The sequence below is a fragment of the Paroedura picta genome, chromosome 10 (assembly GCF_049243985.1).
Source record: "Paroedura picta isolate Pp20150507F chromosome 10, Ppicta_v3.0, whole genome shotgun sequence".
NCBI classification, from domain to species: domain Eukaryota; kingdom Metazoa; phylum Chordata; class Lepidosauria; order Squamata; family Gekkonidae; genus Paroedura; species Paroedura picta.
In genome coordinates this window covers 70,440,280-70,468,211 of record NC_135378.1, presented here as the reverse complement: position 1 = coordinate 70,468,211, position 27,932 = coordinate 70,440,280, and the positions used below count along the sequence as shown (strand labels likewise).

The 27,932-nt window shown below is 44.8% G+C and overlaps 1 protein-coding gene and 2 long non-coding RNA genes across 6 annotated transcripts in view; 1 reads left to right on the top strand and 2 right to left on the bottom strand.

Moving 5' to 3' along the window:
* The window catches only part of SLC39A8 (solute carrier family 39 member 8), a 28,093-nt gene extending 27,316 nt beyond the window's left edge, over window positions 1-777 (bottom strand). The window contains exon 1 of the mRNA XM_077300763.1: window positions 656-777. Coding sequence (XP_077156878.1) covers window positions 656-705 — 50 coding nt within the window. The 5' untranslated portion in view covers window positions 706-777. The remainder of the gene's footprint in view (window positions 1-655) is intronic.
* LOC143819295 (uncharacterized) lies at window positions 702-17,132 on the top strand. 2 transcript variants are annotated; one of them, XR_013224901.1, is made up of 4 exons: window positions 702-883; window positions 2,239-2,331; window positions 15,978-16,108; window positions 17,097-17,132. It is a non-coding gene; the product is annotated as an uncharacterized LOC143819295 (long non-coding RNA). The 2 variants fall into 2 exon arrangements; XR_013224902.1 differs by lacking the exons at window positions 15,978-16,108; window positions 17,097-17,132 and adding an exon at window positions 4,105-4,701.
* Window positions 17,129-27,932, bottom strand: LOC143819294 (uncharacterized). 3 transcript variants are annotated; one of them, XR_013224897.1, is made up of 6 exons: window positions 27,840-27,932; window positions 24,601-24,729; window positions 21,986-22,170; window positions 20,774-20,904; window positions 20,547-20,676; window positions 17,129-17,250 (listed from the first exon to the last, which is right to left on the bottom strand). It is a non-coding gene; the product is annotated as an uncharacterized LOC143819294 (long non-coding RNA). The 3 variants fall into 3 exon arrangements; XR_013224898.1 differs by lacking the exon at window positions 27,840-27,932 and adding an exon at window positions 27,482-27,566; XR_013224899.1 differs by lacking the exon at window positions 20,774-20,904.

The window sequence follows — 27,932 nt, the reverse complement described above, 5'->3', positions numbered from 1 at the left end:
CAGGCTACGAATTTGGGAGGCTCCCCTGCTGCCTTGTACCCCTACCCTCTTGCACTAGAAGGCAGGTCGCAGGCGTGACCCATAGCCAATTCAAAAAACCGAAATCGTGTAGACAGAGACTTCCACAAAGACCAAACCGTTTTGTTTTTGCTCGGCGTTCACAAATGGTATTCCTGTGGCTTTTAGGTTTGGGATACTTCACTAGGGGAGCTACTTTTTTCTTGTTGTTGTTCTTGGCAAGAATTCTGAGCAGTTTTCTCAACAGGCAGAAAATCAATAAGTGGTTTGATGGTGAACCACGATGAATTCCTGCTAAAGGCATGGCATTAGAAAAAGAAACTAAGGCAGTGAGGCACCCTAGCATTTATTTTTCTAGCATTATCTAACTGCTCCATTGTTTTTCAACAATCCTACGGTACTCCCGTCATTCAGACTGTTTGCCCATTTCACAAGTGGTAATAACACACAGGAGGCTGTTCAGTGCTAGATATTCTTCACAGCAAGGGGCCCTTGAGAGTATTCAGGCCCACGTACATGCTCCTCATGTTCCTTCAGATAGACTCACTCTTTCACAAAGCAGTTGGTTATCTACCGCACCAGTTCTCAAAACATGCCCTGCCACTATCTCTCTGTGCGGGGAGCCTGCCCTTCTCACCTCTTTTTGTCACCGATTATTCCAGCAGTCCTTTCGGGGATCTCAGGCATCTTCCATAGATAAGGCCAGGCAGAGAAAAGCACATTGGACTTCAACCGCGCTGATTTGCCTGATACACCCGCCCTCTTCACAACTTCTGAAGTCAAAGACTGGTCACAGTGTGCCCCTCCCAGCAGTGGCTTCAGCCTTCCTCCTTTCCTTTCCCAAGACACAGCCAAAGTAGATTCGGTAAGCGAGTAATTTCTGCTTCAGCTCCTGATACTACATAGTAAGCAGTGTGTGCCCATAGCTTTAAATCCCTGTTGGGAAGGGACGAGTTTGCTTCCTTCTAAGCTAAGATACTGAAACTTTTCATCTAGAATGTGTACACTTGTCTGCTGCCTCTCTGAGCCAGTGAATCCCACCAGACATAGGGTTGGATCCTAGCCTTCTCCCCCCTTGTCATGAAAAAGGGGGAAGGGTCACCTATGACCACTAAGAAAGCTATGTTGGGGGGTCATGGGGCCTTCATCAACAAAGGCCTTGTGGAATGGGGCTGAAACAAGGGAGGATTGGGCAAAATTGACTGGGAAGCCTGGCTGAATCCAACCCATAGCTTGCTATTTAAATGTTTTTTATTAGTGATGGGAAAGCCAGAAAGTGGGAATGTTCAGAGAGTTGTTTGCAGAAGAATTGCTCTATCAATGTGCTGAGATGTTGAAGGTTTTGTGGAGCTCATGGCCAGCAAAGCTGCTGTCAACTCTTTGAATGCCCTATCCCCCCCCTTGTTTAAATGCTTTACTCGTCCTTCAATCATCAGCCCATACTAGTAAGTCATTACTCTGAGGGAAATCACTTGAAACTAAATAAGATTGTACTTGTTTGTGGATTCCCTGTGAAGCATCAGCCTGTTCAAAAAGAGTGTGTGAAAAGTCCATTCCAAACACATCTCCACCTTTCGTCATCAAGACCAAGATGCAAAGCCAGGCAGGCACATGAGCCTTGTGTTCATCAGAAGAAGCAGATCCACAGGGGCATCAGTGTTTTGCATATAAAAGTATACATTCAACCATTAAATACCAGAGCAGGCCCTGTGAGTGTTTCTGTCTGTATGACCTTAGCATGTAGTCATATCTGCATTATAAACATAAGTGCATGTAACAAAGACTCCCTGGCCTTGTATATGCATTAAGTGCAGTCAAATAGGTTTGGTCTCAGGGCGACCCTATGACTGTCCTCCAAAACATCCTATCATTAACAGCCTTGTTAGGTCTTGCAAACTGAGAGCTATGGCCTCCTTTACTGAATCAATCCATCGCATGTTCCCTCTGCCTCTAATTTTTCCCAACAATGTTGTCTTTTCCAATGACTATTGTCTTCTCATAATGTGACCAAAGCATGATCACCTCAGTTCAGTCATTTTAACTTCTGCAGATTGGACCCTACCCATAAGGAGGTGAGCAGAAACTACGAGTTTGGTCAGGCAACCATGTCCCAACTCATGCCACACATCTGGCCTCTAAAAGAGTGTAGCTCTACTTAGGATTACTCTACAAGACCTTCACCACCTGTCATTTACTCACTTCTTTCAATTCCCCTTCCAGCCACTGCTCCACTGTGGGCTATTCAAATGGTTCTGTTTCCTATTGTACCTGGATCAACTGAAGTCTAACGTTAGTGGACATTAGAAAAGCAAGGTTGGTAACCCTTTACCTGGTGGGAGATCCTGAGGTAGATTCACATGTATCTGTGTAGAAAACTCCTCTCTTTTCCCTCGGGCTTGTTCAACTTCACTGCATGTTTCTTCTTTCTGTGTTTATCTTTCCTCTAAAGCAGTGGTCCCCAACCTTTTTATCACCGGGGACCACTCAATGCCAGGGACCACTCAACGCCTTTTACTGAGGCCCGGGGGGGGGGGGTAGTTTACTCCTCTACTCTCAACCACTGCCCTAACGCTCTCTGATCGCTATGGTAATGTTTAAACATCCCTTCAAAATAAGATACAGACATGCCACAACAATGAAGTGTGTTGTAAAGGGCTGGGGGGGATGAAGTAAAGGCCCGGGGGGGGGGGGGAGAGAAGGCGTCCTTCGGGGCCCACCTCCAATTAGTCGAAGGACCACATGTGGTCTGCGGCCCACAGGTTGGGGATTGCTACTCTAAGGAACTCAGGGTTGTATTGTTGTCTTTCCCCTTTATTCTTGCTTGCTATACAACCCTATGAAATAGGTCAGGCTGAGAGTGAGTGACTAGCCCAGGTGAGCTCCATGTCAGGTGGGCATTTGAACCCTGGCTTTGCCAAAACCTGCTTCATTCTGGTCCATTCCCAGAGGTCTGAAGAGGACAAGGCCAGTTCCAGCTTTTGAGGCCCCAGCAGAATAAAAATAAACAATTAAGGCATTAATGCCCATTAAAAACACATTGCAAAACTTATTGAATGTAATTAACAATGGCCTAAATTTGCATTCCCCTTTGATCTTGAGGCCCAGGCCAAAAGGGTTCCTGATCCCCCCCCCCTGCATTGATTGTATTGATTTTTAGGCATTTCAAATATTATTCACAGACAATCACGAGGCCACTTTTCAGGGGCACAGAATCTCCATATGTATTAGTGAAAATGACCAAATGCCCTAGGATTGCTACTTTACTTATTCCAGTACCTTTAACATTACCTTGACATGTAAATATTTGGATAAAGCTTCACCTACTTCATTTTTGTATATCAGGTTGCAGTTAAAAAACCATAGGAACTACTAAAAAAAATGTTGACTTTACATCACATTGGCCTATGTTTGTGTTAAGGGCCTTTTTCATGGTAAAGGTGTGAATCTTCCCACTTTCCCAAGAAGTGAATTAGCTGAATGTTTCATTAAACAAACAAGTCATTTGCTGCTGTAAAAGTGCCATCTGTATTTGCATAACAGTAAAAAGTTCAATTCCCGGGCAATTCCAGTGGGAATTATTTTTTTAAAAAGCAATCCAATCCTCTACAGAATGAAAATCCTTCCCTGCTTTGGGGTCTAGCCAAAGTTTTGCCTCAAAGTCTGGTGCATACCCACTCCTGTGGCTACACAAGTTTTTTAAAGCTGGCTGTTATTTGTAAAGGAACCTCACAGAGCCAGAAGCAAACTGCAAACAAAGCCAAAGAAATCTAGAGTTAGCTGCATGTAATGGATGTGCAATTTGTATGATCATTCCATTACAGAGCATGCCCAGCACAAATTTGTTCCTTTGATAACAAAATAGAGACACTGACCCCTCCCCCAAAACTATAGTGAGTGTAAATCATGTTTCTTAGAGCCAATGAGAGTCATTTATATTCTGCAATGCTGGTTCACTGTACTAGTGCAACTGAGTTAGAAGCCAATCTTTTAACTTGCTTAATCTCCATAGTTTTAATTGCCAAGCGAATGCTGATTTGTATCGCTCTTCATAGTGTGTAATAGGCCAGTGTTGTTGTTCCTGTACAGCAGATTTAAAGACTGAAGTTAAAAGAGATAACACCGTGGTCATCTTTTCATCTCATGACTGAAGCAAGTGCCAGAGATTTTTGCATGCTCATCTTGGGCTCCTAGTCATTACACTGTTACGCAAAGGTTACAAGAGATGCATGCTAGCTAAACTGGAGACCTGCTCGAAAAAAGAGTGACACCGTACGCTGTAAGTACGATTATCAGGCCAGTATGCAGCTCTAGGTCTTAAAGAGATTAACAGTCTGACCCCATCATCCACTTTAGCTACTGCCACAGCGTAAAAGCAGAAGCTTACATGAACCGCAACTATTAAAGATGTGCAGATGCAGATGTGATGCAAGCAAAGTCTGCCCTGATGATTAACAAAAGTTGAGTCCCGTGGCCCCTTTAAGGCCAACAAAGATTTATTCAAGGCGTGAGCTTTCGTGTGCAGGCACTCTTCCTCAGACAATAGAACATGGATCATAAGAGTACAGATATAAGGAGAAAGTAAATTGTAGCAAATTAATAAACAGCGTCCCAACATCCTGAATATGCAGTATGGTAATACCTTGCTAGAAAAGCGAACCAGTCCTTTGGGTTCAATTGTTGTTCACAAAGACATTGTGGGAATAAAACTGTTAAGGTTAGTGATTAATGGCAGACACTTTCCAAGTTGTGAGAAAAAGTAATTAAAAGAGATCCATCTCCAACAAGCCTCTTTTCAGTACTTCTTTTCATAACTGGGAAAGTGCCACTGATCAGTAACTTAGGGCATCCATAAATATGAACTCACAAAGCTGCCTTATTCTGAATCAAATCATTGATCCATCAAGATTGATATTTTCTACTCAGACTGGAAACAGCTCAGGTCTTTTGCAAGTACTGCCACATCCTTTTAACTAGAGATGCAAGGATTGGAAGGAACCTGGAACCTTTGCATACAAAGCACGTGTTCTGTCAACTGAGCCGCACCTCCCCATATAATAGATGATATCACTGAGTACGGGGAATCTTGGCTGACATCATAATGACATTTAAACTGCCGGAGTTCATTCTGGTCCAGGTACTTAGTGTACGAAACTCACTATGGGTGGATACCACAAGAAAGACTTCCTGGTCTCCTCCTAAGTAACCAAAGGCATTTGTTACAATGAATCTTAATATTAAATCTCAGAATGACAAAAATCAAGAAATCTTTCTTCCTGAACTTTGTAAGGAAAGGATGGGCAAAATGTTCTCCCCTTAAATTAAGATGTTGTTTCTAATGTTCACCAGGTTGGTTCAGCCTGCTTTTCTGTCTAGTGTTGGCCATTTTCACCTTCTCATTACAGTCCACATCCCACAGAGTTCCTGCTATTAGAGATCCCAAAATCACCAGCATAGCCTTTTTGGTAGTTCAAGGGAATCACTCCTTCCTTTTTCATCACTGGAAACACCGGTTAGGTCCAACCGATTGTGTTGGGGGGGATCTCATGTTCTCCAAATCCCATTAGTTAGCAGTTTATCAAACCATGAGTCAGCAGTTAGCACAGTCACAGGGAAAACTGGCAGGGCTCGGTTCTGAGGAGTGAAGATTTGCCTTTAAAAGCTTACTGAAAAGATAGCAGCCTCATCTGAAGAGCAGAGTTTCCACCTCATGTCCTGTAGTCCTGTGGTCCCCAACCTTCTTATCACCGGGGACTGGTCAACGCTTGACAATTCTACTGAGGCCCGGGGGGGGGGGGGTAGTCTTTTGCCAAGGGACGTCGCCGCTACATGAGCCCCTGCTCCACTTGCTTTCCCACTGGCGCTCCTGACTTCCCGTTGCCCGCTGGGGGGTGCTGCCAGCAGCAGCCACGCCGAGGGGGAGCCTCAGCCATGGCGGCCGCTGGAGAGCACCAAAGGTGAGCTGGCGGCAGAGCGGCAGGGCAGCCCCCAAGGCAGCATCCAAGGAGGAGGAGGAAGAGGAGGAGGAGCCGCAGCCCGGTACCAACTAATCTACGGACCGGTACCGGTCTCCGGACCGGGGTTGGGGACCACTGCTGTAGTCTATATTTTGATAATCCTTGCAGTTTCATAAGCACCACATTTGGCACGTATTGTTTCTGTTTCATCTTTCCTGGCCTAGAAAGACAACTTTGTATTGCTGCACTAGGAATATTTGGGCTAAGAGAAGGCTTCAGAAGCCTAAAGAATGCTTTGCTACACAACACTATAGGCTGAAATAACTGGAACAGACTAAAAACAGGGCATGTTGACAGCAAACCATATCCTATTGTATTAAACAGAATTGTGAGTGAAATGCACAATCATTTCACAGTTCTTTTGTAACTTGCTATAAAGTTGCAGTAAGCCTCTTACGGTACCACAGGGTTGAAGGCGACACAAAAATTACTTGCAGCCCTAAATTATGCACTGGCTCACAAGTAATCACGCATAAGATAACAGCCTTACCTTGATGCTGCTTCTCTAAGGCCATGCACTTCAGTGCATTGAAACATACATAAATTGCATGAATTCAATTCAGATTTATTCAGCCCATTTAAAACTACAGAAATGCAGACTAAGAAAACAGGAAGGCATTTTTTGGGGTGGGGGACTCTTCTTGCCAGAAATGCTAAGGTATGACCAATTTAGATGGCTCATGGTAGTGAGCCAGATTGCAAACTCCAGGCCAAATCAAGAAAAACAGAATCGCTAATGGAAGTACAGTCTTGTTGCTCCTGGTATCGTGATTAATTCCAGTAGGGAAAACAGACGAGGAGTTGGCTAAAGTTTGGAATCCTCTTTCACCCCTCTTTAAACTATGTGCACTAAAACAGAACATAACAGAATAAGACTGTATAGGGTCTGTGAGAGACAGAGGGAATCCCATGCATTTTCTTCCCCTTCCCTGCATTCTTTTGATTGTATTGCCCCTGGACACATTCCTTCCTTTTTTGTCTCCCCCGTCCTGTTTCTGTTTCTTCCCCTTCTTCCTACACCTGCCTCCTCCTGAGTTCTGTTGACTGCCTCACCTTTCATCCTATTCGCCCCACTGCCCTGCCCAGGACCATTTCTGCAGTTATTTGCCAGCGCATTCTTGTTGCCTTCACTTCTGGATGCGGAACCCAATTTTGCACATAGCATTCTACATTTGTGGTTTTCTCCAGTGCCGTCCAGGAGTCTGTTCGTGGCTTGCATTTTACACTTCCGTCAGGAGAGTCAGCATTCCTGACTCCTGCCTTGGCTCCCTTCTGTTTTGTTTTGTTTTTAATCTGAGCATGCACAATAATGTATTGGTGTCCATATGCTGGCCTTCTCAAAAGCAATGCAAATTTAAAGACAGCCTGGGGAAAATGATATGTGCTCGCACCTCTGTTTTAAGTGTGCTATTTCAGGCAAGCATTCTGTGTCATCAGTTGCCTCCCCCCCCCCCAATAGTGCATGTTATTAAAAAAGAAACCCCTCTGTTGCTACGTTAGGACATTCCTACATAGCAATATAAAGACAGCACTTTATTTGTACTTGGAAAAAGCTGCAAGAGGCTGCTGGATGAAATTAACAATGTTCCTAGACCCCCCCTGCATGAAATTGACCAAGATTCCATTTCCCTGAATGAAATTTACAAATTTACAATCTTGCTGGAGGGAGAGATGGGGAGGCATTGTGTGTGTTGTGCTTGTGCTACTTTAGAATTGCATTTTAACACAATCCTGTTTTTAAAAAAACAGCAGGGACTGGAGGAAGGCGGGCAGAGACACAGCATTGGTTGGATCTCAACCAACATCATTTTGAGGCAGGAAACAGTGGAGGAAGCCAATGCAACTTTTCACCTTCCACTTTACTATAAATTCCCTCCCAGGGGAAGGGGGGAAATCGCATTTCCTTGGGATTCACAAAATGCACAGAAAGCGGAGTATAGTCGACGTGTTGCCTGAATTGCAAGATTATAATGTGGAAGTAATGAAATTCTGCGGAGCTTTATGAGTGCAGCTGTGAAGTTTTTAGTGACTGAAGAAACCCTCCAGTTATCCCCTGTCTGGCCAGCCCACCTGTAGTGTCGCTTCCTCTGCTGGAGTGACTGCTGTGGCAGTAGAGGCAGCAGAGACATTTGCACTTCCTGCATGCCTGCTTACATCACTAACCTCCCTACCTGCTTACTCACCTGCCACCTTGCCACCTTCCCCATCTTCCATCCTTCCAATCCAGTTCTCTGCCTGCTCCCCTTTGTCCTGCCACTTCAGTCAACCATTGAGATTCCTCTTCAGTATCAACCATTGATATTCCTCTTCATATCTCCCACCCTTCTCTCTCCCCTGCATTTGCCTGTAACTACTGGCTCAAGCAGCAGCTCTCTCTCCTCCAGCTCTGGCCATACGTGATAAGAAGGGTGGACAGGGTCAGACCAGCAAAGAAACATTTCCTGAGCAATTGCAGACAATGTTCCACAATTGGAAGGTGGGAAATTTTTTCCGACCCCCCCCCCCTGACTTTCACAGTTTTCTCCAAACCTGGGGTATTCCACAAGTTTGCAGGAAAATGCCCATTTTTCTACATAGCCCCAGTTTTCATATTTAAGTAGTTGCAGATCGTGTCATGTTGAGAATGAGATACATCAAGAACAGAATACAATAGAATAGAATATTGCTGGGCTCTTTTTTCAAATCTATCAACTTCGTTATTGCATACTTGGTATAACATAATAATAGATCTGCTGTAGATCCCAGCTGAACAACTGTGGAGCAACTGCAGCACCATTCTTTGTTTCTTCACTGGAACACATATTGTGATATGCTAACATCTGTCAATCATTGACCATACAACAAAGTCTTTTTGTAATGCATCTTAAAACACACAAAGTCATGTTTCTGGAACAGAGTTCACAGAAGCTGACCCCAAAGACCTTTTGTAATAGAGGCTATTGGATGAACACGCATGCATCATTCCTCCAAGTACTGGAGGGGATCTGTGAGTATCAAATACCAGGAAACAAACATGCTGGAGCACGTGGTTTGATAGTAGAAGGTCCTAGGTTCAATCTCTGGCACCTCCAATTAAAGGAGGCCAGGGATCAGGGATCTTTTTCTACCATAGACTGCCAATCTCCCAGAATTACAACTGATCTATAGACAACAGAGATTAATTCCTTGGAAGATCTTTCTCTCTAGTCCTGCTCTTTGTACCCTTGACTTCAAAGGCAAGGCAGGAGGCAAGCAGAGACAGGGCTTTTTCAATAGGGACACCTAATTTATGGGATGCTGTACCCCTTGAGGCCCAAGACTTTGTTGTCTTTTAGGCTAAAAAACATCTTGTGATCTAGACTTTTGATTAGCTGATGGTCAATCTCACGTCTTGGCAGGAGCCACAAATGTGTATATAATTTCCACATTTCTGATTGTTGTTCAGTATTTCTGATTCCAGCAAATTGGTTTGGTTTTTGGAGCTGAGTCTCTGTGCCTTACTGGACCCAAGTATTTAATAGAATCCAACTAAAATGAATGGAAAAAATTAATGAAGTCTTTGAAATGAAAGCAAATGGAGAAATGAAGCAAACTCCCCACTCCCCCATACATTCCATGATAGTTTCATGGAAACTATCCAGTAGCTCCTTAGAGACTCCCTTTTGTCAGATATGCCAGAGAACTTTGAGTCTTGAAAGTTCATATCCTGAAAATCTTTTTGGTCTTTAAGGTGCTTCTGGACTTGAATATACCTCTTCTACTGCAGACTACTTTGGCTACCTGCCAGCAATTTCAGACTGCCAAAGATTTCCTTCACATGCAAGCTTTCTCAGAATTATAAGTGTCCTAGCATGCCCTCTCTCCCTTTCTCTCTCATTTTTTGCAAGGGAGAATTGCATCTCTTCCCCACCACCACAGTCTAATGTAGTATATCTAAGCCAGTGATTTACTATCTCAGTTAAATCCACAGAGAGAGAGGAGAGGGAGAGAGAGGCAGTTTCAGGGAAGGCTGTGAGAATTAATCCAGGAAAGCACCACAAGGGGGAAATGGTTAACCATCCCATTACACACCTTCTCCTGCACAGTTTTCTCAACCGGGTTCAGAACCCCCTGCAGCTGCTTAGATTTTTAACAAAGACCCACTGTGGCAGCACATCCTTATCTCTGGCATTATGTGTAGTTTGACCTTGAGAACTAAACCAAAGCCTGCTGAAGCCGATACAAGGAGGATTCCAGGAGGCTTTAAATAAAGCATCTATTACCTATTACCTAACCCATCCACCGTCCCTCATGAAGTCACTGGTTTCTTCTTGCCCTGCCAAGCCTTATGTTTACGCAGCTTGTCAAGCCCAACGCTCTTCTGAGTTTTCCATTGTGCTCACAATTGCACAACATTGACTGAGCAAGGGACTTGGTAGGAAAATACCAATTTGTTACGCTACCCAGTTCACACCATTCTGATGACAGAAGCACAGACCTACATGCTGTTTGTGGAGCATAAAGTGTTCTGTGTATATTCTCTCTGTGTCTCCCTTTCATTCTGTCTCCCACATTCATATTAATGCATGACCTTTCACGGCACTTACATGGGCAATACTCATATGGTCAGTAGGGCTGCCAGCTCTGGATCGGCAAATGACTTGGAGATTTTGGGAATGAATCCTGAGGGGGGGGGACCCTCAGCATGGTATAATGCTAAAGGGTCCCCCCTCCAAAGGAGCCATTTTCTCCAGGGAAATTTATCTTCTAGAATCTAGAGAGCAATTGTAATAGGGGAGATCTCCAGCCACCACCTGGAGGTTGGCAGCCTTATCAGTCAGACATATTGCTCTCACTACATCCATATTCAAACATGTGCTCTGTCTGTCTGTCTAAGCCCTCAAACAGCTATCTGAACAATGCATAGGGTCTTCTGTTAAGATTTTTGCTGAATGACGGTAAAGGCAGTCTCCAGTGAAGTTGAAAAATTTGCTTTTTAACATCTAGGCAACAGAAAGCCTTGTTCAAACAAGTCAGATAATTTTAATGTTTTGCTATGTTGTTATACCATATTGTTGCTGTTGTCTTTTTCGTCTGCCCCGTGTTAACGATCAAATTTGTTTGCTGGTTTCTAACCGTATTAATAAATCTGATCATATATATTCATGTGTAGTCTGTCATGGGTAATCACGGCAAAGCACAAGTGCTATAGAAGGAGCCAGCCTGCCACAAAATATGATAATGTTTAAATGACAACAATATTTGAATCTAACAGCAAACGAACTTATTCAGTGAACTGGCAGGTGGGTTACAAAACATGGTAACAACATCTGAGTCTAACAGCAAAGATTCCCAATAAGGCAACATACTGTTGTGCAGTGGTATTGGACTCATATGTTACAAAGGCGTAATTTGTTACAAAGACGTAAATGTTACTTTGTCCGCAAGGGCCAGATGTGCCATGAAATGGAGGGAGATAAACTCTATTATATGGGAGATATGGGAGATGCTCTATTATAAAGGACGCAGGCAAACCCAAATAACTATATTATTTTTTACTAAAAATACAAACATGCTTAATACATTAACTGGGAGGGAATTCGGAAGTGATGTGATGCCACAGAGTCCTCTTTTCAGAGCAGCTGTTTTCTCCAGGGGGACTGATCTGTGCAGCCAACAAATCAGTTGTAATTCCAGGAGATCCCAACTTGGAGACTGGTACACCCAACAGCCATCATCATCAACCTAACAACCATCAGGTCAGTGTTGTCCCCGTATTGGAGATGGGGGGGGGGGGAAATGAAAGAGGGTTATTTGCCCACCACAACTGAGTTCATAACTGAGAAAACATTGGAACGGTACACAATTGTCTTAAATACTACCTTCCATCTGTGGTGGCCATCCATGTTTAGCCTTTGAATCTCAAGAAGATCACTGAGTAAAATTGCTCCTGATTATATGCATAAACCAATGCATGTAGGGACATTTGAAAGGATTGTGCTCTACCATGACCCAAGGAAAAATGTATCCTGGGGAATTATGTCATTGCTTACTGACAAACACACAAATTAAGTCGTAATCATTTGCGATGGCATTCAGTCCAGCTGTGATGTAATGCTAATTTAGCTCAACCTTAGTCAAAAGTAACCCAGTAATCCAGGGCCAGGAGTGCTTAGTTGAGCTAAACTAATCTATACTCCTTTGTCCTCCAGTGACAATATATCTACTAAGGGAAGATCCCAAACCTGCTGTTCCACTTAGAGCAGTGTTTTCCAGGTTTTTCAGATGGGATACGACTGGGGGTTGAGTTCTGTAATAGACATGGGGCAATGCTTTGGTATGATGCCCCAAAAGATGTTTACAGTTTTCTATCAGCACCATTTGGGAGCATTATAATATCAGTGGTTTTATTTCCAATCCCCTTTCTAGTAATCCTTGACACAATGCCCCAGTTTAGATCTATGGTGTGAGCGCATTGGGACTCCTGCGTACAGTTCTTCAACCATTTCTTAGGTCTAAGGCTCATTACAGAAAGAGCAGTCATATAAATGGCACCAATCTATATCTCCTTAAACTGGCAGTCCTCAAGCAAAGGTTGGATACACACTTTTCTTGGATGCTGTAGGATGCTTAGGGCTGATCCTGCGTTAAGCAAGGGGTTGGACTAGATGGCCTGTATGGCCCCTTCCAACTCTATGATTCTATGATTCTATGATTCTAAACAGCATAGGCTGCTGAAGTGTCCCCTGTTTTATCACTTAAGAAAAGTTCTGTGATCAGTGGTCCATCTAGTCCAACATCCTGTTCCCCTGGGTGGTCAACAAGAGGGCATGCAGACCAAGGCCTTTCCTAGATGCTGCCTCGTGGCTCTGGGATTCAGAGGCTTAGTGCCTCTGAATGCAGGGGTTCCCCTCACTCACCATGGCTAGGACTCATTGATAGAATTCTTTTTCATGAATCTACCTAATCCCCTTTTAAAGCTGATTATTCCTGTGGCCATCACTACATCTTCTGGCAATGAATTCCACATTTTGGAGTGAAGTCGCTTGGGATCAAGTCGCTCCCCCGATAGAGGCAGAGAGAAGTGGCAGCAACCCTGCATGATGCCTCCAGTGGGGACTGAGCAGCAGATGCATCCAACATGGCAGCTTAATTTTGCAGGATACATTTGTCCCCCAGCAATACAGCCATCCTCTGAAACAAAGGACAGAAATCTTGCACAGAAGCGAGGCAGATTGAACAGCTGCCCCAAATGAGACATGAACACAGCAGCAGTTTGCCATACCCAACAAACAAAAGACAAAGAATAAGAAGGAGAGTACCGTGGCTCAGTTCAGACATAACAAAAAGCCATGTCTTATTTTAAGTATCACCTGGATGCTGGCACCCAAGCATTGCTGACGTAGCCAGGCACAGCTCCCTCTGCAGCTTTGGCATGCATCACTTTTCTCCAGGAGAAATGATGGGAACTGCTCTGTGTGAAGATGAGCTGTAATTCCTGTTTATTCCCATCATCTCCTGTCTGGAGGGTGGCACCTGCATGCTAGACCTGAGTGAGAGACCAGTTGTAATTCCAGGAGATCTCCAGCCCCCCCCCCCCCCTTGTAGGTTGATCACCCTAGCCTGCACAGTCACACCAACTAGAGTCATTCTGGTTAAACTATGATATTATATCGGGATTGATAAATATTCATAAATCCATAACGCAAAACAGCAACCAAACACCCACAGTAGAGCAGAAAATTTCCCACTAATGTAAAGCTATAATGGGAAGGAGGAGGAGGAGCTGCTGAGGTTTTTTTATGCCTCACTTTTCATGACCCAAAGGCATCCTAAAGCAGCTTGCAGACACATTTTCCTTCCTCTCCCTGTAAGGTAGGTGGGGCTCCTACAGAGAGAGCTGTAACAGAGAGAGCCCTAACAGAACTGCTCTGTGAGAACAGCCTGAGGAGAAGAGAAGCCCAGATTCCTGCACTAGGTTTCTTTCAATATGTGGTTTAAAGCAGTGGTCCCCAACCACTGGTCTGGGGACCGGGACCAGTCCGTGGATCAGTAGGTACCGGGCCGCGGCTAATAATAAGAAGGTTGGGGACCACTGGTTTAAAGGACTTTCCTGGAAGGGGCAGGGAATTAAAAATCAACTTCCTCTTGGTCTTCTGCTTGTTTCTTTGCTTTCTAGGTCACTTTTATTGTAATCATGCTCCTGGGAACACTGTGATGTGACAAGAAAAACCGGCAAACCCACATTTCCCTCTTAGATGATGCAAATCTTTCTCTCGCTTCCTCCCCCCCCCCTTCCCCTCTGCATTAGTGAAAGGACAGACCTTGCTTTTCAAAGTAGTGAGGTGGGGCGCCTCCTGGCTTCCACAGGCCCTGGTGAGGGCAGACCGTCCTGCCTTCCCATCCATTTTAACTCCAGTTAGGATGGCACTCGGAAGGATCCAGTGCAACTGCTGATCCTGAACGACATCCAGACATACATAGGATAGCTCCTACCCCTACCACTGAGCAAAATATATTTGTTTTTTTATTAAATACTGGAAGAAGAGCCACTTCAATCGGAGGAAAGCTGCTTGAGCAGAGTCGGATCTGCTCCGTGGTCTTTGAGCACCCCAGCTGATATGTGGAAAGAGAGCTGCAGGTTGACAACCTCTTGCTGTTTTTAACAAGCTAATTAATAATCCTGCAGCATCTTGAAACTGGAGGATGTATTGCCAGGGGTGGGGGTGGGGTGGTACAATCTATTCTATCCCCTTCCACGATTTAAAGAGCTCTTCTGGAGCAGATCTCAATGGGGCTTCTCACTCACTTTTTTGAAGACAAAATCATATGAGATTTCGATTCCTGGAACTATAGTGTTACATGCACTGAAGGAACTCGGGAATATTTCCTTTGTCTTGAAGACACATTATACATCGCATGGTCAACGTTTGTTTTTGCACCAGGTTATTGGCGTAAGGGAATCTTCCCACGTACCTTCTTGTTGCATAACAAGTGTGAAGCTCACCTTATGCTCTGCATGCTAACACAGAGTTGACCGTCATTTCCAGTAAAGTTTCTTTAGCACATGAGGCTTTCTTTCTAAACATAAGGAGTTTCCTAAATGAAGAAACATCTCTCTCTTAGCGCAGGTGGGTCTTGTGAAATCCGAGGCCATGTAGCTGAGGTGTTCACCTCCCACAAGTTGGAAGGAATCCAAGGATTTCCCAACAGCGGCATCACAACCATGCTGTGACGGGCACACGGAGCAATTAAGTACACCTTCTAAGCCTTCCTGAAAATGCTGTTCTTTGCAAATCATTGGCTGGGTCAGGGTGTGGAGCTCAGATGGCCGGGGCTTCAGTTCATGGGCTCACCCATAAGCAGAAGATGAAAATTCAGTATTTGGCCAAGCAAGTTAAATCTGTTTTTTTGGAAGAGAGTAGGAGGAAGTGTCTAGAGATAGGGGAGGGCACATCTTCTGGATGCAGAACTGAACTGCAAACTTCACTACTTGAGAACTGGATTCATATTCGAATGTAATGAAGAGCCAGCCGGTTTTGTCTGTGCAGTATTTCCTCTATGCTTCCTCTATGTTTGTGGTTGGCAGAGACTTTGGAAAGAGATTTTGGAAAGAGGGTCAAGAAATAGACAGAAAGACCCACCTCCTGTAAGTCCTATGAGTGCCAGCCTTCAGGTATGGCTGGGGATCTCCTGGGTTTACAACATCTCCAGGCAACAGAGACTAGAGAACCTGGCTGCTTCAGAAGGTGGATTCTGTGGCATTATACCTTACTGAAGTCCTGCCCCTCCCCAAACCCCACTCTCATCATCTCCAAGAATTTCCCTATCCAGAGCTGGCAACCTTTCCTAGAACTCCGAGCATGCAATTCACAGTGTACCATAATGGGCACCATAACTTGTGACTCATCGACTGAAACATAGTTCATTAGACATTTATGACCATCTGGCGGGGGCTCAACCTGCTTGTTTTTCTTTTCCATCTAGGGCTGCAAGGAAATGAAAGGCCATAATACCTTGGTGTGCATCTGCCTTGACTAGCATACATAAACATTTAAATCAGGGCTGTAGCAGGACTGGAGAAGCACCACCCCAACTGGAACCCTTGTTCACTCCAGGTATGAATGTTTGGAAAATGAGGTTCCTTAATTGACACATGATAACTTCCATTTATAAAAACGAGAACGTGTTTTTAGAATGTCAGGGATGTTTTTAAAATCGGCATCAAGAGCAGCCCCGAACTCTTCCCTGTGATCTGTCCATGTTTGCCCACCCAAGATTTTTCCCAAGCAGGTTGGATTTTTCTGTATCCAGTGAAGGGAGCTTTGACTCTCAAAAACCCATACCCCCAAAATTTTGTTGCTCTCTAAAAAGGGTTACCAATCTCCAGGTAGTAGCTGGAGATCTCCCACTATTACAACGAATCTCCAGTCCTTCCTCAAACCCTGCCACCATCAGGCTACCTCCCCTCCCAAAATCCCCAGGTATTTCCCAATCAGGAGCTGACAACCCGATTCCAAGATGCTACTGGACTCAAATTTAACTCTTCAAGGCTGCCACGAGAAGCGCCAATGGTGAACAGTAAGGCAAGAGTAATTCCAGCATGACTTGGAAATGTCAGGGGTGATGGACATGCTGACCAAAGCTCTGTACTGTTAGACTTTGTCTCTTAGCAAGAGCCAGCCACAGACTGTTACAGGGTTAACTATCAGTTACAGGGTTAACTATTTGTTTACACTTGTTGCTGGACAGGCAGAGTGGGTCATGTGGTCTATTTATAGATATGCAGATTTGTTTAGGAGCCATTGCCTCATGCTTGTTTACCAGGTCTGCAACTTTAGGAGGAAGAGAAGAATTCTCCTCCCTCCCTTTGTTTGAGAAGAGATCTGCTTTAGGTAGATCCCTCTTGAATCTTCAGCATGTAACAGCTAAGGCATAGAGCTCCTGTATGAGCTAAGGAAACTATGTGTTTTATTGTTTTTCCTTCCAGTTTCCCCTATCCTGTTTAAGACAAGTAAATTTGTCTTTTTATACACAGTATAACTGCCTTGTCTGGTGTCATCATTTATACATTAACTCTGCCATTTTTATAACATAAACTCCCAGATAACACCAACATGTACCAAGAGTCCAAAAAGACCAACTGTGCCCTCAACTTCCTGAAGTACCACTTGGAGAGGGGGCAGCCGTACCAGAGAATCCCGAAGCAGAGTCCCTGCAGCTGAAAGTGGCCCAGGCTGAAGAGAAGTACGGAGTGGTGCTGGAAGAGAACAAGAGAAATAAGGCAAAGAAGACTTGAGGCTCACATGCAAAAAGAAGTCTGGTTTCAGCATTCCCCAGCAGTGAAAGTTTTCAAGGATTGTACTGCTTTGTGGTGAGCTACCTTCCCTTCCAGAAAGCTTTTTCTAGAGGGCAATAAATCTTCTGGAATGGTGGGAAAAGCAAACTCTTCTACTGCAGGCCAAAACATCCACCTTTGAAGCTATCACTGTCAGTCTAATCTTTCTTTCTTTATACATTTATTTATTTGAATTTTTTTTGGCTGCCCTTCCCTGCACAGCAGGCTCAGGGCAGCTTACATAACAGGTTTAATACACAGTTAAAAACATAAAAACAAGGTTTTAAGCAATTCAAATCCAATCACTCTACTAACAAGAGTAACACTCCCAGGGACACATTAGTGGGTTGCTCAGTTTTTTAAAAACCCGTTATTTCCCCTGGCGGGAAGGGGAAAGGAGAGAAAGGGGGCCCAGTTTGATGTTATTCTTGCTTGTTTTGGCTTCAACCATATGCCTGGTAGAAGACACTGTTTTACAAGCCTTTGGAACTTTGGTACTCCCAAAAGAGCCCAGATCTCTGTGGTAGCTCATACCATTAGTCAAGGCCAAACGTATTTCTTTGGGGCTGGGGATCACCAATAGATTGGAATTAGTGGAACACAACATTCTTGTGGGGACATACTCTCCCAAAGTGGTCAGGAAAAAAAAATCATACCCTTTATCTTGTATTGTTTTTCTATTTTTACCTCACTCGTCTCTTTCTGTACCCTGATCTTACTCCTTGGAACCTATGGATGTAGACTCCCATGTGTACAGAAGATCCAGTTTGCAGTGGTGGATTCCAGGGCTCAACAGGCAGGCAGAGGTGGTGGTGGTTTGGATTAGCCAAGAGATTGGGCTGGTATGATCCTGACCCTCCACTCCATGAAGAGTCTGCTCATCAATGCAGGGCTATGACCAAAGGCAAAGGCACTGAATTCCACGCCGCTTAAGGTTATGTGTATTTACTGAAGCGAGCAGGGATTTTGTGAGCTTTATAAGGGAGATAAAAATCACAGAACTGTTATTAAAGGTAATCACTGGGAAAAGTCATCATGACCTCAGTCCCTGACGAGGTGGAGCCAAACCTCCGTTCCTTGCTGAAAAAAAGGATGTAATGGAAACCGTACTTAGCGATGACGAGAATCGTGGTTTGAATATTATCGTTTAACTATCCTTGCCACACAGCTACATGGAAAGGAGGGTGTGAAAGTTGTACCTTGGAAGTTCGTGGTTTGGAAAAAAACGTACACTTAGTTTTAACACAAATGCGTTTACTGAAAGCTTAATGACATACTGAAGAGACTATCAGGGCGAGAGACCCACTGCGTAGGTAGTTGGTGAAAACCTAGATCAAATCAAGCCTGAACTCTCCCTAGAAGCTACTATGGCTAAACTCAGGCTATCGTTCTTTGGGCATGGAGAAAACACAATAATGCTAGAGAAAGCTGAAGATGGGAGGGAAACAGGAAGACCCAGCAGGAGATGGACTGACTAGTACACAATGGGGTTGCGATGGGTCAGACACGACTTTGCACCTAACAACAACAACAACAGTACATAATCAGATAAAGTCACAAAATTTGAAATCTAAAATGTTGAATTTAAATGTACCCTGATTGGCTCACTTCCTTTGACTGCAAGGTGAATGGGGGTGGGGGGGGGATTGCTGGGCTGAGGGTGTTTTGAACCAATGCTGTGTTAAATTAAAGCAGGCTGTCACCCAGTGTTTTGTGAAACTCTGGGGTTTCTTGACAGCCCTTGATGGGGTTCCTGAATGGGTGGGAGTTAATTTTTAATATATCTTTTTAAATTTGTTAAACATCTACCAGGTGATATGACCATATACGGTTATGTCGACCCACCCACGCCCTCCCAAAATGGCCAATGATGGGCCTGTAGGGGTGGGAAGGGGAGGGGCCCCAGAAGGATGTGCTCACCCAGCTATGCTTCTCAACCATATTCTGCATGATTGTGCCACTTCTGGGGTTTCATGAAGCCTGAAGAATGTTTCAAGGGTTTCTCAATGTTAAAGAAGCTGAGAACGGCTGAACTAAGGGAATGAGGTTTATCCCACGAAGTTCTAGAGCAGGGGTAGTCAAACTGCGGCCCTCCAGATGTCCATGGACTACAATTCCCAGGAGCCCCCTGCCAGCATTTGCTGGCAGGGGGCTCCTGGGAATTGTAGTCCATGGACATCTGGAGGGCCGCAGTTTGACTACCCCTGTTCTAGAGGGCCTCAAAGCCTTTGTCAGAACAGTTTATATTTTTCTCTTTCACAAACGCCTCTGGCTAGCATGCCTTGGAGTTAGGAAACAAGAAATACAAGATGCTTCAACTTGCAAGCAAATGGCTAACACGAGTGAATAAGTTCACCGACTTGGAAACTGAGTAATTGCCAGAAAACTAGGAACAGATACCATTTGTAGAAGCCGAAATGGGTGTTTCCCAAGTTTTGGCTTCCACAGCCAGCAAATCGAGGAGACTAGGTGATTATATTTTTCTGTATTCCTTTGAGATGGTTTCACTCCGGGCAAACCTTAAATTGATTATATCTCTCATCTAAATTATCTGAAATGATTTGACATATCGAATACATATTGATCCGAGACAGCTGAGTTGGATGAGGATTTCTTTGAGTGTCTTTAAGCAAGAGCAGCTTCCAAGCATATAGATAGGGAGCCATTTCTGTAAATGTTTTGAATAAAGTGATTTAAGGCAGTGGTCCCCAACCATTTTATCACTGGGGACCGGTCAATGCTTGACAATTTTACTGAGGCCCGGGGGGGGGGGTAGTCTTTTGCTGAGGGACGTCACCGCCGCCTGAGCCCCTGCTCCACTTGCTTTCCCGCTGGTGCCCCTGACTTCCTGCCGCCCATTCGGGGGCGCTGCAAGCAGCAACAGCGCAGTGCCATGCTGAGGGGGAGCCCCAGCCATGGCAGCTGCCGGAGAGCACCAAAGGTGAGCCAGCGGCAGAGTGGTAGGGCAGCCCCCGAGGCAACAGCCAGGGAGGAAGATGAGGAGGAGCTGCGGCCCAGTACCAACTGATCTACGGACCGGTAAGAGACAGAGACAGAGACAGAGACAGAGACAGAGACAGAGACAGAGAGAAGCTGCAACATGTATAAGAACAGAAAATTTTGATTGTCTTCTCCATGAATAACAGTTTCTTCCACACCAACAGCTGATAACAATTAAAGGCCTGTGTGGGATCACATACATTTAGCAGAATATGTACCTGTATGTTTTTGATATTTTCAGGGGATCAGGGGACATACTTCTCAATTTCACTTCAAGGTTTCCTGAGTTTTCTGTGACTGCAGTCCTCGCCAGTTTGCACAGATGTCCGGAAATTTATGTGCTGATCTCTGCATGCAATAAAATACCGGATGTCATATGAAAAATTGATGCTGTTTTCAGTAGAATCCAAATTGATCAGAAATGCCACAGGCTATTTCTGCACACCTTTATTTTGTGGTGTTGGAAAATTAGACATTCTTGCAGATGACCACTAGATGGTAGTACATCCCCAGATAAGAGGCAAGATGATCCGATTTGCACCACTGCTCATAGGTTAATGTGACCTAGAAATAAATCTTTCAACAAGAACATGAAAGAGGGAGGCAAGTGATTTTTAGATATATAATATGAAAGATTCTCACAGAGCAACGGTTTGGGAATTAAAAGCATGACTGTAGGGATGCCAGCCTCCTGGTAGGACCTGGAGATCCCCCGGGGTTACAGCTCATCTCCAGGCAAGACAGATCAATTCCCCTGGAGAAAATGGCCACTTAGAAGCAGGGCTGATTTCTCCATGTAGCATGTGCTTGGGGCCTGCACTTCCAGGGGCCCCTATGGTGCCTTCCCTCCCCCCCTGGGTCAGGACTGTATCCTCTCTCCTCCCACTTTTCCCTTTCCACTGTGGGCGGCCCCTCTGCCCCAGTCTGACTGCTCCTGCCATGCTTGTCCTCTGCTAGGGCCCCGCAGATCCTTAAACTGGCTCCGGTGATGCGAATCCTTAAGCCACACTTGCTTAGAAGGTGAACTGTATGGGATTACACCAATTGGGAATCAATCCATCTCCTGTTGAGTCTTCTTCTTTTCCTGATGCCTTCCACTTTCCCTAGCATTGCCGGCAAGCTCCAGCTGCACTGGTTGCTGGGTGAGGTCACTGAGTGGTCTCTGCCACACATGTGCATGCAGTACCTGTTCTGTCATATGATCCTGCACCGCACGGGAGTGACACAACATGCTACCGATCTCTGGCTTGAACCCCCAGCATCGCCCCACTATGGATCACTTGTCGGCCTTGGCCAGAGGCAGCAGTTGCTACACAGACATCTCCAGCATGTCCGGCTTTGCTTGGCTTGTATCCCGCCATGCATATGGCCTTGCTCCTGGGCCTCCACCACCACCACTTCCACAGGTGGAGGAGTTAGTTTGTCTTCCCAAGCCCTTTCTATGATGGCTCAGGGGCAGGCGGGAGTTTGAAACATCTAGCTGCTTTATGTTTTTACCCTGGGGCCCAGACTCACCGCTTTGTATAAGGGGAAGGGGTTTGTAGCCTCTCTGGGCAGCGAGAGGGAATCTGCCCAGCGATGCACCGCTGGCTCTCCAAAGTGGGTCTTTTTCTGCACCCCTCCCCAGCCTGTGAGGACACACCAATGCAGAGCTTACCAGCTGCTTTCCTTTATACAGTTTGTATTTCCAGTACATGGCAACACATTTCATGGCACACGGCCCCAGCCTGGCTAAGGGACATTTGCATCAGATCTGGCTCTTGCAACAAATTAGTTCAGCCCCTTGGCTCGATGGCTCCGTGTCTTCTGCAGTGTATCAGTCTGAAAGATCATCGATCCTTTCTGTGTATTTCCCAAAAGACAAAAGAAATTTTTAAAAGAAAAGGCAACATCCAGAGTTATATTAAGATTTTGATCTGAGAGTAGGAAAGGGGATCACACATATTGGATTGTCCAAATTCACCAGCCCCAGTAGAATAAAATGACATCTTACGTGATAATATACAATACAATATGTTACATGAGGGTTACCATGTTATAGAGGGTTTTCCAACAAAATATGAGAGGTTGCATCTATTTTAGCAAGGGAATGAGAACAAATTCTGTCAGAGTGGGGAAGATGCAAATAGTATCTTGATCTGAGCCCATGCTCAATCAACCTGCAGGGCTCCTGGCCCCACTGATCCTACCCAATCAGGGATCACACATGGAATGGATGATAACAAATTGTTACCTGGCGTTAGTACCATTCAGCCTGGGAGCCCATCTTTCCTCACCCATCCATCTCCATAGATCATATCTGCACTCCATTGTATTTCCCCCCTCTTTATCTTTCCCTGGTCTTGCTCTTTGAGCCTGTACTGTGAATTGCACTAGAACATTCCGAACGTAGTCCTGTAGTCTAGAGAAGTATCAGTACTTCAAGGACAAACTTGAAAGGAGCAATGGATGTCATGCTGGTCCTGGTCAAGTTCTAGCCACAGGGGAAGAATTCAGGTCCTTCAGGTTGAGAGATGGAATCATCGCCTGCTGAGTCATTCTGTGAATCACTGCCATTTGACCCAAGATGCCATATTTGTTCTACTGAAATAACATTCCCTACAGCCTTTTACAGAGGACAACATAGAATCCTCCCTTCTCATATTCTGCCCAAGGCCTCTCTCTACCCCCCCCCCCACGTTGAATTGCCAAATGTTCTGCAGAATCAAGATGGAATAGCCATGTTTGTCTGTACCAGTAGAAAAGGGCAAGAATCCAGTAGAACCTTAAAGGCGGAAAAATAATTGTGGCAGAAGATTTGTGGCAAAATTTGTGAAGAAGTGATCGGTGACTTCCACTGTTCCGCAGGGCCTGCAAGAGGGAGCTCCTCCACCAGGCGTTTGCTTGAGGCCGACCGACTCAGAACACCTGCTGGTCCCCCAAGACGCCTGCCCAGGACTCTCCCAAAGTTACTGTTAATTGTTATTATATTATAATTGTGGTTTTGTAATCTTTTGATGTTTTTTTAAAGTTGTTTTGATGTTATAGTCTGCATAATGTTTCATGTAAGTTATAATGTTCTGTGTAAACCGCCCAGAGCTGCAAAGAAATGGGCGGTGTAGAAATCTAAATAAATAAAATAAATAAATAAAATTATGTAAGTTCACACCTCATCACATATTTCGTTAGTCTTTAAAGGGCTACTGGACTCTTGCTTTTTAATGATTCTACCAAACCCTGCACTTTACTTCCCTGGACATTTCTTTTTGTATGCAGTACATGATGCCTTCTTGCTCATGAGCATGGATGGACGTGCATGCATACTCGAGATGAAATACAAGCCCTGCCCTGCTCATTGATTTACAGCACCATCCTAAACCGATTTACACCTTTCTAAGTGTATCGAAATCAATGAACTTAGAAATAATGCTGCTCTGTTTAGGGTGGCTGTGTTAACTACTGAAGCAGAGCCTTGGAATACATACATACATACATACATACATACATACAGAGAGAGAGAGAGAGAGAGAGAGAGAGAGAGAGAGAGAGAGAGAGAGAGAGAGAGAGCTGTTTTATGGTATGCTTCTGGACCAAATTTTATTGGTCCAAATTCTGGTCCAAATGGTATGCTTCTGGTCCAAATTTTATGGAATTTCTTAGGGTAGTCAGTGGTAGTCTTCTATTGTTTTCATACCCCTGGCCTTTTTCCAGTAACTTGTTTCAATGTCTTGTTTTGATTTCATTTTGATAAATTTATGTTAGTTTAATGATGGTACTGCTTTTACTTGTGAGCCGCCTCTAGCAGGAAAGATGGCATACAAATTTCCCAAATAATGCAATAAATGTCACTTTTAGAAGTGCCATATAAATCCAGCAGTGGCAAGGCGAAAATTTCTCTGGCTCTCAAAGGGGTAAAGAAATGCATTTGAAGATGAGCTGCAAATGTCATCTTCAGCAAATACAGAACACATTTATTAAAAAGAACAGTAGGTTTATTGATTAAGGATCAAGAGGAAAGAACATGGGCACCTCCTTTCTTTCAAAGTAGGCACCTTGGGCTATGGTTTAGTGTCAGAATCTCTGTTTGACATGCAGAAGGTCCCAGGTTCAATCCCTGGCATCTCCAGTTAAAAATGGGTGGTGCTGTGAACAACTTCCTCCTGAGATGCTAGAGAGATGCTGCAAGTCTCAGTGGACAATATTGATCCTGATGTTTGAAGCAGCTTTTGATCTTGATGTGTGAAGTAGCCTTATGTGTTCATGTGAAAATGTCTAAGGCTTCACAATACTTACCTTGGGCACCCTGGGAAGCTAAGCCAAGTCCATTGACTTTGGCCTTTCCTAAGAGAGTCCCTTATTTTGGAGCCTAATTCCCAGGAGGCTAGGAATTGGCTCCTGTGAGCCTGGGACTTATGATGGAACCTACAAGAAGGCGAAGAAGAGACAAAGTTCACAAGGTGACAGGGTGTGTGTTATTTCAGTAATGTCTTCCCTACCTTTCTGTTTGGAAATGAAGCACTCAAGGTAGCTTACAAGATGAAAAAGCTTTTAAAATCATAATACAGGTGCACGAGGAGCACTCATAAACATTAACAGCATGTGGGAAATGCTGAAAACCTGTTTCAGAACGAATATCAAATTAGTGGGAACCATAAAAGCAAAAATTTCAGCAGCAGTCATAAAACATTGCTCTTGCAAAGGCCTTACAGAACATTGGGAGGTTGCAAGAGATGAAACTAAGCTAACCTTATAAGCCACTATTGGGTGGTAATGACCAGGAACAGTTCAAGGCTTCTAGCAAAAATCATTCCAGGGCCTGCTAATTCTAACTGCAAGTTCCCTGACTTGCCAATTCTGCCAATGGATTTAGGATTCCAGGGAGGCTCCACCTCTCACCCCCTGGACATCAAGGATGGATTGGCCATTGAGGTCACCAGAAAAAGTCCTGGTGGGCGGATGGCCGTGGAGCTGCCTCCCCACTAGGGCTACCCCAGACCCAGGCAGGGAACAGTCCTCACCCTATACAAGGTAGGTGGGAGCTGTCCATGGAAGCCAAAGACTCAAACCCCAGTGCTGTGACCCTGCAGACCAAGCCCCACCAGAACCTTCTCATCCTCCTTTCCCCCCTCAATGAGGCCATTTCTGCCTCCCAGTCTACTCCTGTTGGACACCCATGGAAGGGCAGCTTGCAAGGGCCCACTAGCCTCCTGATCCGACTGGCACTAAAAGGAACTCTCTTGGTGTGGCTGGCATAGACTTCTTCCTGAAATGATGGAGAGCTGTCAATCAGAGATGAACGTCTGGGCCTGACTGCACGTGGATGCACCTTTGGTCTGACTCATTTTCATGAAGGTCTCTTTGTACAGTGCAATGCCTGGCAGTGCAACTTACAACCCACGCAAATCAAAATATGTGAATGCCAGCTCATGAGAGTGTTTTCAAACCGCATGTCTTTGGTCGTTAGCTGTTGCATCGGGTTGCAATCCTGTCCCCATTAAGGGAAAGCTCTGGCGGAGTGAATGGGGGCTTAAAGTTGTCATGACTGTCTCCCGTTTTCAGTCTGGGATATTTGCCCCCAATCCATTTATTCAAGATGACTTTATTTACGGCAACATTCATGCAGAGAAAGTCACATCAAAGCATTTTTCTCTACGCCACCATGAAGTTAAAAATAATTCCAACTTGATGCTACAAATGAACTGCTACTTGTTTCTGAAATGGTAAGAGCTTGAAGGTGTTACACTGAGAAGGAGCGAAGAAAAGCTGGCATAGATAGTGAGGCGGTTGATGGTGGATATACTTACCAGAACAAAATCTGAGTGCAGTGGCACCTTTAAGACCAACAAAGATTTATTCAAGGCATGAGCTTTCGAGTGCAAGCACTCTTCCTCAGACTTGCACTCGAAAGCTCACGCCTTGAATAAATCTTAGTTGGTCTTAAAGGTGCCAGTGGACTCTGATTTTGTTTTGTTGTGCTGCTTCAGACCAACACGGCTACCCACTTACCAGACTTTGTGACGAAAGGCATCTGTGTTTTATGTCTGATTCCTCAACACCATCACACACACCCACACGCATTTACTGTGGCTCCCAGGGATATTATCTCACACTCAGGGTTTCTGTTTCAACTTGCAGGATTGAAAAGCTGTAGCTTTCCTTCAAAGCAGAGAACAGACAGTCCTCCTCTCACTGGGCAGAAAACTTTCTTTCAGCCCAGAAGGCTCTTGCTTTGCCAGAGAAGAGCTTGAACAGACTCAAGGCATGAATAATGGCGAACTTTGATGAAATTGCAGACGGGGAGGTGATGCCTTTGTAAAGCCTCATAAAGGTGCCCAAGGCTATGCTATGGGGAATCTCCTGTGCCAGTATTTGCCGAACTGTTGCACTTTTTCTTTTCCCTGAATCAAAATTGGAAGCAGGCTTTATTCGTACTACTGAGGAGTGTGTTGAGAGTAGAGAAAAGGAAATCTAAAGAGAGTCCTAATCCCGACCCAACTCCCTGTTTCAGATAGGGACTCAAAGAAGCCCCCAAGCAGGATGTGACCCTTTTTTGTTCTAGATCTCCAGGGAGTAGACTGCTTTGGGGTCAGGGAGCTCTGCTTCACCACCACGGTAAATAAATCTGTTTCTAGAACCATGGATTTGCCCTTTTAAAAAAATAATCTAAGCCAATGTCTTTTAGCACATCTCACAGCACTGAATTCCATCCACTTAATTGTGGGCCATGTGAAATATTCTTCCCTGTGCGCTAAGCCTATGGCTGACGTATTACTTGGTGGGAGCAACTCAAGTTCTAGCTATGAGAGAATGAAACGTTTCTCACCATTTACTCTATGCCTTTCACATAATACTGCATCTCTCCACCGGAGCCTTTCAGCACCAGGGTGATCCTATGAGTATTCCTCACTCCCCATCCATTGTCTCCCCACTGCATTTGTGGCCCGGTTCAAGCTTCCAAATTTGTTGAAAGACAGCCTTGTGTAATGTGTAGTACAGTAATCTAATTTAGATATGATCCAAGCCTGAATGATATCTCTGCTTCCCATTTGGATTTGCAGGAACCTTGGATTGTTCTGTATATTTTTGCTTCCTTGCAGCACAGTGTCCTTCTATTCTTATGGTGCCCCCCGCACAAGGGGCTTTTCAAGGCAAGTTATAAGTAGAGGTGGATTACCATTGTCTTCCTCTGCTGTTTTCTTGGAGGTCTTCCATCCAAGTAATAACCAGGACTGTCCCTGTTTAGCTTCTGAGATCTGATAAGACTGGGCTATACTAGGGATGCCAGTCCTCAAGTGGGACCTGGGGATCCCCTGGAATTGTAGCTCAGCTCCAGAATGAAGAGATCAATTCACCTGGAGAAAATGGTATGCATGATACTCTACCATGGCTCCTCCCAGCCCCAAATCCCACCGACTCCTGGCTCTACCCCCAAGGCCTCCAGCTATTTCCCAAACCAAAGCTGGCAACCCTAACAATATCATACCACCTTCCCTACGCCATCCCTGTTATAATTAACAATTTGTGGGACTGACAGGGCTCTGCTTCTTCCCTCTCTCACTGTTTGTTCCGATCAGTATAAAGGCCTAGCTTCTGCTTGTCAGCCTAGGAAAGATTTGAGTTGCATC